Source organism: Nothobranchius furzeri, chromosome 7, assembly GCF_043380555.1.
Source record: "Nothobranchius furzeri strain GRZ-AD chromosome 7, NfurGRZ-RIMD1, whole genome shotgun sequence".
In the NCBI taxonomy this organism is placed as follows: domain Eukaryota; kingdom Metazoa; phylum Chordata; class Actinopteri; order Cyprinodontiformes; family Nothobranchiidae; genus Nothobranchius; species Nothobranchius furzeri.
The window spans coordinates 62193351-62206768 of NC_091747.1; the positions used below are offsets into that span (position 1 = coordinate 62193351).

The 13418-nt window shown below is 46.4% G+C and overlaps 1 protein-coding gene across 2 annotated transcripts in view; it reads right to left on the reverse strand.

Annotated features, from left to right (window-relative positions):
* drosha (drosha ribonuclease III) overlaps positions 1–13418 on the reverse strand; it is a 287001-nt gene that overhangs the window by 114602 nt on the left and 158981 nt on the right. For both annotated transcript variants that reach the window (XM_070553472.1, XM_015955511.3), the window contains exons 2-12: positions 12118–12947; positions 11978–12046; positions 11464–11734; positions 10540–10681; positions 9126–9286; positions 7579–7659; positions 7147–7233; positions 6976–7062; positions 4942–5013; positions 4586–4667; positions 1702–1776 (exon numbers count right to left, since the gene is read on the reverse strand). In XM_070553472.1, coding sequence (XP_070409573.1) covers positions 1702–1776; positions 4586–4667; positions 4942–5013; positions 6976–7062; positions 7147–7233; positions 7579–7659; positions 9126–9286; positions 10540–10681; positions 11464–11734; positions 11978–12046; positions 12118–12920 — 1930 coding nt within the window. In that variant the 5' untranslated portion in view covers positions 12921–12947. The remainder of the gene's footprint in view (positions 1–1701; positions 1777–4585; positions 4668–4941; positions 5014–6975; positions 7063–7146; positions 7234–7578; positions 7660–9125; positions 9287–10539; positions 10682–11463; positions 11735–11977; positions 12047–12117; positions 12948–13418) is intronic.

The following is a 13418-nucleotide window of genomic DNA, read 5'->3' on the forward strand; positions in this document are numbered from 1 at the left end:
CGAAAATAACAGCTGAGACAGTCCCGTGTGTGTGTGTCCCGGAGGACAGGAGAACACACAGCTAATTAATTTAATTATGTGGTTCTGTAGCTTTCTCTTCAGCACAGCCGACAAAGGTTTATGATGGGTCAGTCCTCCTGCATGCTCAGATCATTCCCTTCCCTTGCTTGAAAAATTGTTCCAAAATGAAAGTTGAACCCACATCTTTTTATCTGTGAATTCAATGCCGTTCGGCGAGTCTCAAAAAAAAAAAGGGAATCTTACTGTAAAAAAATATACCATTAATGTAAAAAAGAAACTAAATAAACTATGTTCACACCCAGAATCGAACCCAGGACTTCTGCACTAAAGCAGACGAGCTAAATCACCAGTGGTGTCCTCTGCATCGGTAACATTTATATCCTTGATGACAGCTGAAACAACGTTCAAAGAACGGTTCGGAGGGCGATGCCTGAGCGTGAACGCGCATGAAGCAGCCTGCTCGACCCGAGCAGCTCTCTTTTTCTGTGATTTTACAGAAAAACTGGCAATCACAGTAAAAATGCCAGGGCTCATTCTACAGGACCAGGGCATTGCAGGAGAACGTATGAAGAAGACATTTATTATTTCTATACATGTTCTGGCTGTCAGACTTCCATAATGCCCCTTTAACCAGCTAATGTGCTCATCTAAAAATAGCCCCCTTTCACAACCAGCTGAATGTGCACGGTTCCGCTTACGCCAACATCATACGCAAAAAATGCTGAACACTAACTAGAAATTCACAAAAAATTTATAGAAATTAAATTATCTTGTTTATTGGGTCTTTGGTAATTTAAGACCGTTGGAAACTGTATTTAAGGATTATTTGTAATTTTTAAGGCCTTAAATTTGGAAAAGCTAATTTAAGACTTTTTAAGGACCCGCGGATACCCTGTGAACAAAAACCAGAAACTGACTTGCTACCTCCAGGTGAGTCGATCGCTGACTAAGCTGGCCACAGGCTGATTTCCGAGTCCCACTCTAGCTCGAGTCCCATCGCACCGATGGTCGGCCTCGCTCCTGTGATGCACATTCCCTCTCAGAATAGTCGGAACGCCGTTGTCAGGCGTCTGGATGCGTCTGCTGACTTCACCTGGGTCTAAATACGGACCGAACCTCGTTTTGGATCTCCAACTAGTGGCTTTAAGGCTTCACAACATCCATAAGAACAACAACGACAAACTGAGATAAGGAACTGAACCTGGGCCATGTCCATCAAAGCAACATGAAGCCAGTTGAACTTTGACCTCATGCAACATGAAGTAGGAAAAATACAGACTGATTCACTAAGTCCCTAACATCCCGCTGTGTGTGGAAGTTTCCTCTAAATCCTGCCCCTCTTCCCAGATCACATCAGAAACATGGATTAACAGTTTTTGAGCTTTTGTAAGAGAGGTGGTGGATGAGTGTCTGTGGGTTTGTAAACTGGGAGAGCTGGGAGAAAAACAGTCTTTTGATGGAAGGAAGGTAGGTGGTACAGCAGCCGTTACAAACACGGCGGCGACACAGCAGCGCGCCAGCACCATCAAGTGTATCAGAGAGGAACACCACGCAGAGCATCAACTGGCCACGCTGTCAGACACCAGAGCAAGAGGAGGACGCTGAAGTCTGCTGGTTCTATTCATGGAAAACAAAACAAACACAAAACAAGTCCGCAGCACGGCGTCTGCTCAGTCCTACCCGGTAAGAATCTGACAAATCGAGGCATGAAATGGAACCGCTGGCATCCGGAGGACTCAGAATCGAACTCAGGACCTGGAAAAAAAAAGATTAAAGGCTTCAGATTTTCATCAGAGCCACGGTTCTTCGATTACTGATTAATTCAATACTTATACCAGATTACCATTTAAGACCATGAAGGGTTTAAATGTGTCGACAAGCCGCCAAAGCAGCGAGATCGTGGAATCGTCCCCGTGACCAAGTTTCCACACGGACCGTTTTAGACGTGACACTCTGAGCCTGGTCACTTTGGTGTTCATGAAAAGCAGGATGCCTTAACCAGTGGTTGTTTTTATCTTAGCATGACTAGCACCTGTTAGCATAAGGCTAATTATCAGCAGCAGCTTTTTTATCCGTATACAACCCTTTAAACTGCAGGAAGGCAGTGTGCTTGCATCGTGCTACAAGTTTTATAAAGTTTTTTTAAAGTATTACTCTTAATTACTTGTAGATGTTTTATAATCTGTTGCCTTAAATTAATAAAAACCTGCAGATGAAAGTATTTTAATTGGCTCTTCCTGGGTGAGGACATTAAAGGGTTCACGGCGAGCCTGCAAATGTGACACAAGGCGTTTAAAGTTGGGTGTTTGATAAACCAACGGTGTCCATGATCACATATCTGCCTCTGGGAAGAAGCCCGAGACGGTTTCTGGCAACATTCCAGCTCCTCGTTACGACACCAACAGGTGTAGCGCATAATGACCACAACAAGTCAGAACCACGTTTATTAGTGATCCATTAGTGTCGTAACGATTCAACTTGTACCGTATTTTCCGGAGTATAAGTCGCACCAGCCATGAAATGTATAATGAAGAAGAAAAAAACATATATAAGTCTCATTTTGGGGGGAAATTTTTATTATTTTTCTTACAAAATCTGAGACCAAGACAAGTACCGGTAACAATAACAGAATAAACATCCAGGGCGCAGCAGCGCGCCACGGTCTCCAGCAGAGGATGGCGGTGTTTGAAACCCTGGCGGCGGGCGGGGAGAGCTCATTCCTGGTCCAGAGCCGGCCCGCAGCAGTGCGGTATAGCCTACAGAATTTGGTATATAAGTCGCAGGACCGGCCAGACTATGAAAAAAAGTGCGACTTGTAGTCCGGAAAATACGGTACTTGAAAATTCGGGGTGAATTTCTTGGTTTTTTCTGCTTTTTCTAGCAGCTAATGTGTGTTTTATGATGCAGAGATGGAGGATTACACAAGAAAATGTGCTAGAAGGTTATTTTTCACTGATTAAAGTCCCTCAACCCTTAATAAAAACCTTGATTTCCTTCTAAGGAAGCCAGAGTTTATCCAAGCAGGCGACCAGCAAAATGATTCCTCTAGCTTTATTTTCCTGTTTTCTCCATAATTACTTGGTGACATTAAATCCAGTTTCCAGCTTCCTGCAGAGACGCTGACTCACGTTTCTACGATGCAACTGTTGAAATGATCCCAAACAGATCTCCAGGTTATTAAGAGAATTCATCGGTGTTAAATAGACTCTCAGCCGCCAACACTGACCGAGTTCGGGTCACGTTTGTGTTTGCTCGGGTCATCTAGAATGGAGTTGACTCCAAAACATCTTCATTACACATTATTATAATATTTTCATTCATAAGCTACTGTTCCACCCTTCCTTGGCTACAGCATGGAGCTAGTGTGTTAAATCAGAAAATCTAGCAGCATTGGTATTTCTGCGTGGGTCGGCACCGGTCCTGCTCCATTCTCTCTCAGCCCATTTAACCTCCTCGCTCGTTTTATCCCGACTCCAAGAGTCACAGGGAGCTGCAAGCGTTGGTCCGTCGCTGCTAGAACACGAACCTTTAAAGTATGGGTTCCCCGGTCCCAGGGCGAGCTGCAGGACCACCTCGGTGGATGAGTGGACCTAAAGACCGTCAGAACGCTGAAGCAGAAGCTTCTGGTGATTCCACCACCTCCAGGTGAACGGTTTCATTAGAAAGCTTGCCACCTGTCAACGTATTCACGAGCCAGGTGAGTTTTAAGGTCCATCCAGCACCTTTACATGCATGAAGGTGCTGGATGTACCTAAAGACTCACCCGCGTTTGCATGGAAATATCTATTCTGTGCTGGAATGTAATTTGCTAATTGTATCGACGTTTTCTCACGTCCCTTTTTGACGGTGAAATTTGCAGCACCCCAGCGGCTGCAGGGTATCTGCAGGGTTAAGGGAGCCGAATTTAAGACTTGTTTAAGACCTTTTTTAAGGCCACTTTGACCAAATTTAAGCTATTTTTAAAATGAAATTTAAGCTATAATTTCCAGCTATTGCCTGGAACCGGTGCTAACCACGTAGCGAATGTGGGATTAGCCATCCAGTTACCATTAAACTTGCACTTCCCCATGACACAAGCTCCCACTAGCTTAACCAGCTAATGCGCTCATCTAAAAACAGCCCCCTTTCACAACCAACTGAACGTGTACGGTTCCGCTTACGGTAACAACATACACACAAAAAATGCTGAAAACTAACTAGAAATTCAAGAAAATTTGACAAAAATAAAAGAATCTTGTTTATTGGATCTTTGGTAATTTAAGACCTTTGGAAACTGTATTTAAGGATTATTTGTTATTCTTAAGGATTTTTAAGGCCTTAAATTTGGAAAAGCAAATTTAAGACTTTTTAAGGACCTGCGGATACCCTGTGCTGGTAGTGTTTGCCTTTTTGGTAGAATACTACCGGATTTTATCCAGTTAAGCTTTCATAAACAGTGGGATCGATTTAATGGAATGTGTTGTTTTCTGCTGAACCGCCAGAAACCGTTTTACGACATTTATCTGTAAAACACTGGCATTTGGGCTTTTCACGTTCACCCTTTGCCCAGCGTGAGCTTTCCTACCTTTCAGGTTCCAGTCGTACAGCTCCAGAATATCCTGGAACAAGTAGGCGGCGAACAGCTCCAGCCCTCGGACACAGTAGTTCTGCACACCAGAGACACGTGGCAAAGACTCACACCTTCACGTAGACCTGAGCGGTCAGCACATCCAACTTTCTGACTTCATCACATCAACCATCTTACTGATACGGCCAACTTGGGTAGGCCAGAGCCAAGCTTCTAACAGGATTAGCACCTTGGCTCACCCAAACGCGGCGGCGTGAGAGCTACACGAGCTCAGCTGTGCTCAGACTCAGCCGTTTGAGATAAAAACAACGAGGGTGAGAAAGAGCGGGGAGATAAAGTGCTGTTGGACTGACCTCCGGCGCCATCTCCTCTATGAAGTGAATGGTGTAATCTATGTTGAAGCGGATCACTCGGCACAATGGAATCTGTGATGATGAAAGGAGCAGAGGACGAGGAGAAGAAAAGGACAGAGCGTCTCATTACCACAGCGACAGGCAGAGGTTACAGCTTCTCAAGGAAACTCATTAAAACCTCATTTTCTCTGCAGAAACCACGTGCATGTATGGAAACTATATGCTAAATTGTGTAAAAACATGTAAAACCTCTGATAATACCACAAACCCACCCTCCCATGGAGCGCGCGCCTCCCCACACACACGCACACACACACACACGAGCGCCCTGGAAATTAAGCAACTCAAATCTGGCTAAAAGGATAAGCCGGCTCGTCTGTGTTTAATCTCCCCGGTTACACGGTCTTTGTTGTCGGAGCACAGGGGTTCATTCGGAGAGATTAACCTGGAGCAACGCTCCTTCCTGCCCATCTCAGCGGCTAACTAGCAGGGAGCTAATATGGCCATGCTCTCAGGTTTCTAATCCCCGTTCTGTCGCCAAACGATTGCCCCGGCTTGTAAAAAGCACCGTGGAAATTATCTGGTGTAAATCAGGCCTGATCCGCCGGGCTGCAGCGCAGATATTGATCACATTATTTAAACGGACTGGAGCACGAATCACCGCAGGTTGGGAACGTTTTCTCCAACCTGGCAAACCCCCGTCGGGTTTTCGTCTGGCTTCCTGTTAAATCGCAACCTCTTCAATGGCTGACGGACACCGAGGCCAGCCCTGTGAGAGGGAAGCACTTTGTCCAAACTACAAAGGAGTCGACCCGAAGCCGAGGGATGATTTGAAGTTGTGTTTTAGGAAAAAGGAGGTTTTCACTTAAACTCCAGCAGGAAGGACGAACATTAGCAGGCTGAGGCGTGGAGGAGGACGCCCGCCTGTGATGGTGGGTGAGAACCTGCCTGAGCAGCTGGTGGACACTTGGGCCGAGATAACAAGGCTGATGGTGGATCAGAGCATCTGTCAGGCTGATTCACACCAAGCAAGACATTATTATGCTAAAACAAGAGAAGACGAAGCATACTTTACATCGAAGGCGGTCGGCAGGTCACGCCCACTGTGACGAACCTTCGGACCGTTGGAGCGGCTAAAAAAGGACCAAAAACATAAAATCCTAACGATGGAAATCCCATAAATCACAGCTACTATAGTCAGCTGTTTCTGAACAAAGTCAAAACTACACTGAGGAGTGTTTGAAGGTCTGGTTTCCATAGAAACCGTGTAATCCTTGTTCATTTAGATATGTGATCGGCCACTCTGGCCGGGCCTTCCCACATCCGTGAAGTGAGGTACGCAGCAACCAGCCGCCGTAGTAGCAGAAGAGTGCAAGCAGCGCATTTGTTTAACGTTCCAGAAGCGTAGGGACGCGTCACTTCTGCTAAATTCACGACTCGAGTCTATTTTTTTACACGCCACGCTCAGCAGGTTAGACCGGGCCAGACAGGAAGTCAAACACTAAAGCAGTGGGAACATCTGGTGACTTTCAGATTTAAAGTCACGTGCACATTTCCAGGTCTGTACCAGTAAAAAACAATGGCGCTGACTGTGAAACCTCCGTAGCCGAAGTAAATAGGACAGAAAACAAACCAGACGCGTAGGAAGATGCTGCCATCGTTCAGACTAAAAGAACGCAGAAAGGAAACAGACGGGAAAACGAGGCACGATTCCTCCACGTCACAGCGGTAATTTGCATTCATGACCACGCCCACCTCGGCTTGGGACCGCCCACAGGAAGGAGAGAGCAGAGCGCGTCTCGGTTAGTGAAAGCTAGCCATTAGCATTAGCAACCTCACACAGTGGCAAACATGTTGACGCTTGTTTGTGGAGAGAAAAAAAAAGGAAGAGCGGAGGAAGCAGAAAATAGCTCACAAGGCATTCACTCATTCATTCTATAAACCAGACTAATCTACAGGAAATAAGCATGAATGAGAGCTTTAAGACCCTCGTGCAAGTTCTGGAGGGAACGGCGTTCCAACTTTCAGACTCACGCTAGTGAGGGGCGTGTGAGAGAAGAGAGAGAAGCCTTCAAACAGGTACTCGTGGTCGTCGTACTCGATCACCGTCGGCCGGTCCGTCTGGAAGTCAATTACAGAAAGACTCGCGTCACAAACACAGAAAAACAGCCAAACCACTCGTTTCGGTTGAGAACGGCGTCCTACCAGGAAGTTGGTGGGAGGAGACACGGTGATTCTGTAGTGGAACAGTTTCCCAGCGTTGTTGTTCATCGGACGGCACTGCCTCACGGGCTGGGGACAAAACACCAGAAAGATCCCTCATCAGTTACTGGACCCAGTAAAACCAACTAAAGAGGAAAACATGAATGTTTCTGAGGATTGTGAATGGATGAGTGGATTAAATCATGAATGTTTGTTTACTGGACATAAAACCTCAAAGTCGTTCATAAAAATGTTCTCAGTCATAAGGACACGAGTCTATTTATTAAGATATAACACCGTTTAGCTCATGACGGTGAGTTAACGGGGTGTGTGTGTGTGTGTGTGTGTGTGTGTGTGTGTGTGGGGCGTCCTTGGCCCGCCGCGGCTCAGCCTGAAGGTTATGAACGGAGGTGATTTATTCACGCCGTGTCCCACCTCCTCTCCTGGGTAGATGCTGTGGCGGATCCCGGTGCGTCTGGCCTTGGCGCTGCACTTACACAGGGGGCCATCATTCATCTGGACAGAAAGAAAATGCGTGAATCGGACAGCGCCGCTTCACCTGCCAGGTGTAACACAAAGGCCGAGGAACGCTTCACATGTCTGGACTGCAGCACGGCGACCTTTACGTCTCTTCTGCACTTTGAAGTTGGGAGTTTGAAGTTTCCCTGGCAGGTTCTGCCTTTGTTAGGAACCTCAAACAACCCAAGTTTATAGGAGAAAACCACCTTTTATCCACTCAGGCTTTAAATATTCTGAATTTAACGTGACAAACCTAATTTGGCTCCTAAATTAAATAAATCCAGACGATAAATTCAGCCCAAAACTCGGAAACTCTCCACTGAGAGCGACAGAACCCTTTGAAGGGATGGTCCTCCATAAAACTAGGTCCTAGGGTCGGGCTTATCGTCTGACCTCACGTCTGTGAGCCCAGCAGGCTTCAGGGGAGGCAAACATCCCATCAGAGCTTCGAGGACAAACATTAGGCTCTCACGCCTTCGCAGAGACTAAATTCAAGCCTCATCAAGGATTTCAAGCACCCATTCTGAACTTTTCACCACTTCATCACAAAAGCAGCGGTTGTTGAAGTAGGTGCGAAGAGTTCAGAGGTGAAGTTTGTTCTTCACACTGTTGCTAAAGTTAAACCAAGCACCTTTTAACCTCCCTGTTTCATAAAACTAAATATTATTGTGACAAAAGGGTCGATGCTACATCTCAGCACCATTACTGCACTATTTCTGCTGTTGCAAACGATGAAAACATGAATATTATTTGAGGTCGACTGTTAATGCTGAAGGTGTTGTGCCTAAAACGGTTTCCACGACTAGTTTAGGTCTGTTTCTCTGAGCAGAACAGCGGGGGAGGTCCGTGGCTGCAGACCGGAACAATGAGGATTAAGTGGGATTTAAAACATCGCTGCTGTTTTAGCAGCTGGTGGTTAGCCCGATGCTAGTTAGCATGCTGCTAAATAAGGATTTCATTCATTTAATTTGGTAACTTTAACATTAAAGAAACTAAATTAGTCACATATAGCAGCTTCTTTAAAAACAAACATCAGGCCACTGGGAGGCGCTGATCATCCAAACTGATCAACTTCAACCTGTACTATAAATAATATTATTATTAATAACAATAATGATGATAATATATAATAATAATAATAATATAATAACAATATATAACAACAGCAACAATAACAATAATTATATAATAGTTATAATGGAGTGTTTAAATGGTGCTAATGAAGGTTTTTCTGGTGTTTGATGATCATTCGTAACATTTGGGGTGTTTAAAGCTCTAAAACAGTGTTTCTGCCTGATCCAGATGTGTTGCTGCAGATGTTTTGATGCAGCAGGACATTTGTGTCTCTGCTAGTCAGTAGTCGGGACACCGAGTCCAAAGATAAACGTAGGTTCTGTTCTGAACCAGAGACCGGTGGTCCAGTTCAGAGGTGTTTTAGGAACAGCGGGTTAATCTGGACCGACCTGCCCCGGGTCGTTGTACCACAGCTCCTCATGCAGCCGGTCAGGATGAGCTTTCTTCCTCTTGATCTCAGCGATGACATCAAACACCTCCGAGTCGGAGCTGCTGGAGCAGCTGCTTCCCCCTCCGTCTGAGTCGCAGTCGGACTCGCTGCTGCTGTCGTCTGAAAGGAGACCCACGTCTTTTATCGTCACAACATCAAACAGCGTCAGGATCGAGAGCAGGTTAAGCTGCCCTTTAGGACTTCCTCTACAAAATAAAAGCCTCTGAAGCTGGGTGGAATGTGTTACTTCCTAAATGGAACGTAATCTTTTATTGTGGTTGAACCTTGCTGCTCATCTTGGTTTCCCATCATGCATCTGTGAGATGAAGAGGAGCGCAGCTGTCAGTGTTCTCACTCTTCATTAACAGGAAAAAATCCTCGCACCAAACTGGGGATTATAATTACTCTTCGGCTGAACAGCTTCTGAGCTGAAGTCTTATCAGCGTTTTAATTCCAGTTCGTTATTGTGAAACCAGAGCCCAGAGCAACTTATTCAGTAAATAAGATTCAGCAGCTGAGCTTTGTTCAAGCTGCAACACGGCGGCGGCGATAACCATGTCGATCACGAGGAACGCAGAGCTGCCTCTTCACCCAGATCGGCGATAAAAGAGCCCGACTGAGTTTATTCTTGTTTCATTGCCGCACAAACAACAGATACAGATTATAATCAGACATCTTACATCTTTGCCTTTTCCTTCCACTGATCCAGACTCTTCATCTGGTTTAGATCCTTAGTTTTGGAGTGTCTTCCTGCTCTTTAGCCTGAAGACACTCCAAAACTAGGCTCACGGTTACCGGCATCCCGCCCCGTTTGCTCAGCTCAGTCAATGATAAACAGAATTTAACACAGAAAATATCATTATGGCTCCAATAAGGTGATTCCTGAAGCAGCTGATAGTCTAAAAGTTTGAAAATCCCAGGAAGAGGTGGAGGAAACTGGACAAAAGGTGACATTTCCAGATTAAAACCAAGGTTTCCAGCAGAGAAGCGTTGGTATTAAAAAGCTCGGTTACCTACCAACATGGCCTCCTCCAGCCTGGTTTCTCCTCTGAGGCTAACTAGATCGTTAAGGTGCACCTGAGCAGTGGACGCGGCTCATTCTCAGAGTGATAACGTCTCGTTTTGGAACCACCGGGTGGCGCCACAACACCATCTTTGGTGTTTTCCAGCTGAAATAACCTTTTATAAAGTAACTGGTTAAAACCTCTAAGACGTTACCGGAGAGTTTGGCTGATGTGAAGGAAAAGGTTAAAGAAATTAGCTCAATCTTGTCGTTTCACCTGTAATGTGTGGAATTAAAGCTACAATATCACCTCAATCAGCCTTAAACCCAAAGAGCAGGTCACTAACGCTAACAGGCTAAGGCTACGCACCCGGATCCTCGTCCAGTTTGGTTTTGGGCGGCTCCCATTTGGGTCTGGCCTCCTTGGCTCGTTCCTGTCTCCGCCCCAGCTCCTCCTCAAAGCGCTCGTAGAGGTCGCGTAGCTTACTGGTCCCGACCACGGTGGAGTCGCCCTGAAACAGGAAGTTCAAACACAACTCAGGGTTTGGTCGCACCAACAGAAGATGAACATGTGTTTAATGAAATGGTTGCAAAACGTTCTGGAGCCGTGACGAGGAGCAGCCTGGGCTTGGGAAGCATTTCCATCTGAGAGGATCACAAACACTGTGTGGATCCGTCTTCTTCACATCACCCAAAACTGTGAAGGTCACAGGAAATGACCTTTAAACCCTTTCAGCACCCCCGACAGCACCGCTGAATCTCAAAAGGAGCACTCTGCTCCATCCAGACATTCCCTTTGGGGATGGACGGGCCGGGTTCCTGCTACGAAGGTCCGGAACCAACGGGGGCTTCAGACTCGACTGGTGAAGGTCAGCGAATAGGAGAACATTTATGACGACGGAACTAAATGTTTACGAGATAAAACAAACCAATCAGCTGCTGCTTTCATTTAAAATTCTTTAGCCCAAAATCTCAAGATGAGCTCGTTAGTTTTTACCTGTTAATGGTGAGAAAACTTCAGAGGGAGATTCAATTCAATTCAATTCAAAAATACTTTATTAATCCCAGAGGGAAATTGATTTTGATGATTTTGTTTGTTTTTGAAGTCAAACTAAATAATGTTATTGACCTCTTATGGAGATGGCACAAAGTTAAACATCTCGTTATCCTGACATCACAGCTACCAAAGCGGGCGGTCCGTTATCTCACGGTGAGGTTAGGATAAGCCACACCCACTTTCAGCTTGGAACAGATGGGATCCCGTTTGATTTAAATCCAGACAAACGCAGATTACCACTTGGTCCATGGGGTCGTTGGAGTAGAAGTTCTCAGCGTGGGTGCAGCGGATCCAGGCGGGTTTCAGCAGCTCTTCCTCTTCCTTCTCTTCATCAGCCTTCTCTTTCTCCTTCTCCCGTTCCCGCTGCCGGTCGCCACACGCCTCGTCGGCATCTCGACTCCTGACGGAGGAGTAGCTCCGCTCTCTGCTCTGCCCCGAGGAGCTTTCCGACCTCCGGTCCTTCTCCTCCTCCCAACGACCACGTTTCCTGTCTCTGCTTGTTGAACGACTTCAAGAACATAAAAAAAATGACGCTCAAATCATTTAAATAATCAAATAATCAGGAGTGAGTGGCTTCTAAAAAGAAACAAACCTAAAACCTAATTTTTATTTTAGTGAAGAGTTGGGGGGTTATATTGGTCTGAAATTTAGCCTGATTGCTGTTCTCTAGTAGATAATCCAGATTATAAACCTAAATCTTCCTGGTTTCACCGACTCTCACTGACAGAAGTAAAAAGTGACAGCAATGCACCTGCGAGGTCTCTTCCTGTACCGATCAGGTGACTGGGCCCTCAGACCGTCTCTGTGTCGGTGTCTCTCCCTGAGGACAAGCGGAGGGTTTAGGACACGTTAATGACGGACAATGACAGGTGGGTTCAGCTGGGCCGGTACCTGCTGCGGTCCCTGCTCCGGTGTCTGGGGGGACTCCGTCCTCTCTCGTACTCAGACTTATAGCGTCCTCCCTCCGTCCTCCCCCGCCTGTCTGGACTTCTCCCACGCTCCTTCCTCTCTACGGGAAACTCTGGCTTGTGTCTGTCCCCGTAGCCGTAGGCTTTCTGTCTGTGGTCGTCATGGCGATAGCCTCTTTCTGGAGATCTCCTGGTGTCCACGGGTTTCTCGTACGAGTATGGTCCCCTGTGTCTGATGCTGTGGTCCGGCTGAATCGGGCCAGGGCTCTGGGTGTAGCCGGGGTTGAAGGTGGGAGGAGGGAAAGGGGGGTGAGGATAGCTCATGGAGTAGGGTGCGTGGTAGCTCAAAGACTGGGAGGCGATGGGGGGAGGCATGGGAGGGTGTAGTAGCGGGGGTGGGGGGACTGATGGCATCATGTAGGGATGATAAGAGTTCTGAGGAGGAACCTGAGCTCCTGGAACGGGACCAGCTGAGGAACTGGGTAACGGAGGGGGTGGGAAGTTTGGCGGGGGCTTTGGGAACGGGGGGCGGACGGGGCACTGGTTCAAAGAAGTGTGAGTCTGGGACGGTGATGGAGGAGGGTACTGCATAAAGTCAGGGTGTGGGGGCATGTAGCCACTGTTTCCATGGAAACCAGGTGGAGCCTGTGGATCATAATGATAAGGAGGAGCTGGAGGCTGGGGAGGGGGTGGCCTGAGGTTGGTGGGTCTGTAGTCCTGTGTGGAGCCGTGCTGGCCTGGAGGAGCTCCTGCTCTGGGACCTCCACGGTCCTGATGGAAGGACATGACCGACGAGACGTGGATTTAATACACCTGAAAGACAAAAAATAAAATAAAATACTTATTTTATATCTGCCAAGTCTAAAATAAAACAACCTCTCAGAGTTAAAACACGAATTAAAGATCGTGTGTGAGGCCCATTTAAGCTTTAACAGCAAATGCTTGTTTCGATTAAAGGAGGCTGAACAGCAAGAGGAAGCTATTAGATAACTGGGAAGCAAAATAAAGCCACTTTTATCCGTAAAGAAAGCTCATTTTTTTTATCTTTTTGAGCCGCTTATTTCAGTAGCTAGTCGGTGTTACATCGAAACGTGTCCCCCTTTCGAAATTTGATATTACCCGTTTCGTTCAGTTTAACTCTTCAACTCAGGTTTCTACAATAGCAGGTGTAAGAAAATACTACATAAACATGATAACTGGACAATTAGGACATGGGAAAATATTTTTGTTACAGTATCACCCGACACACCGGCAAAAGTGAACGGACTGCAGTGAAAACATTAA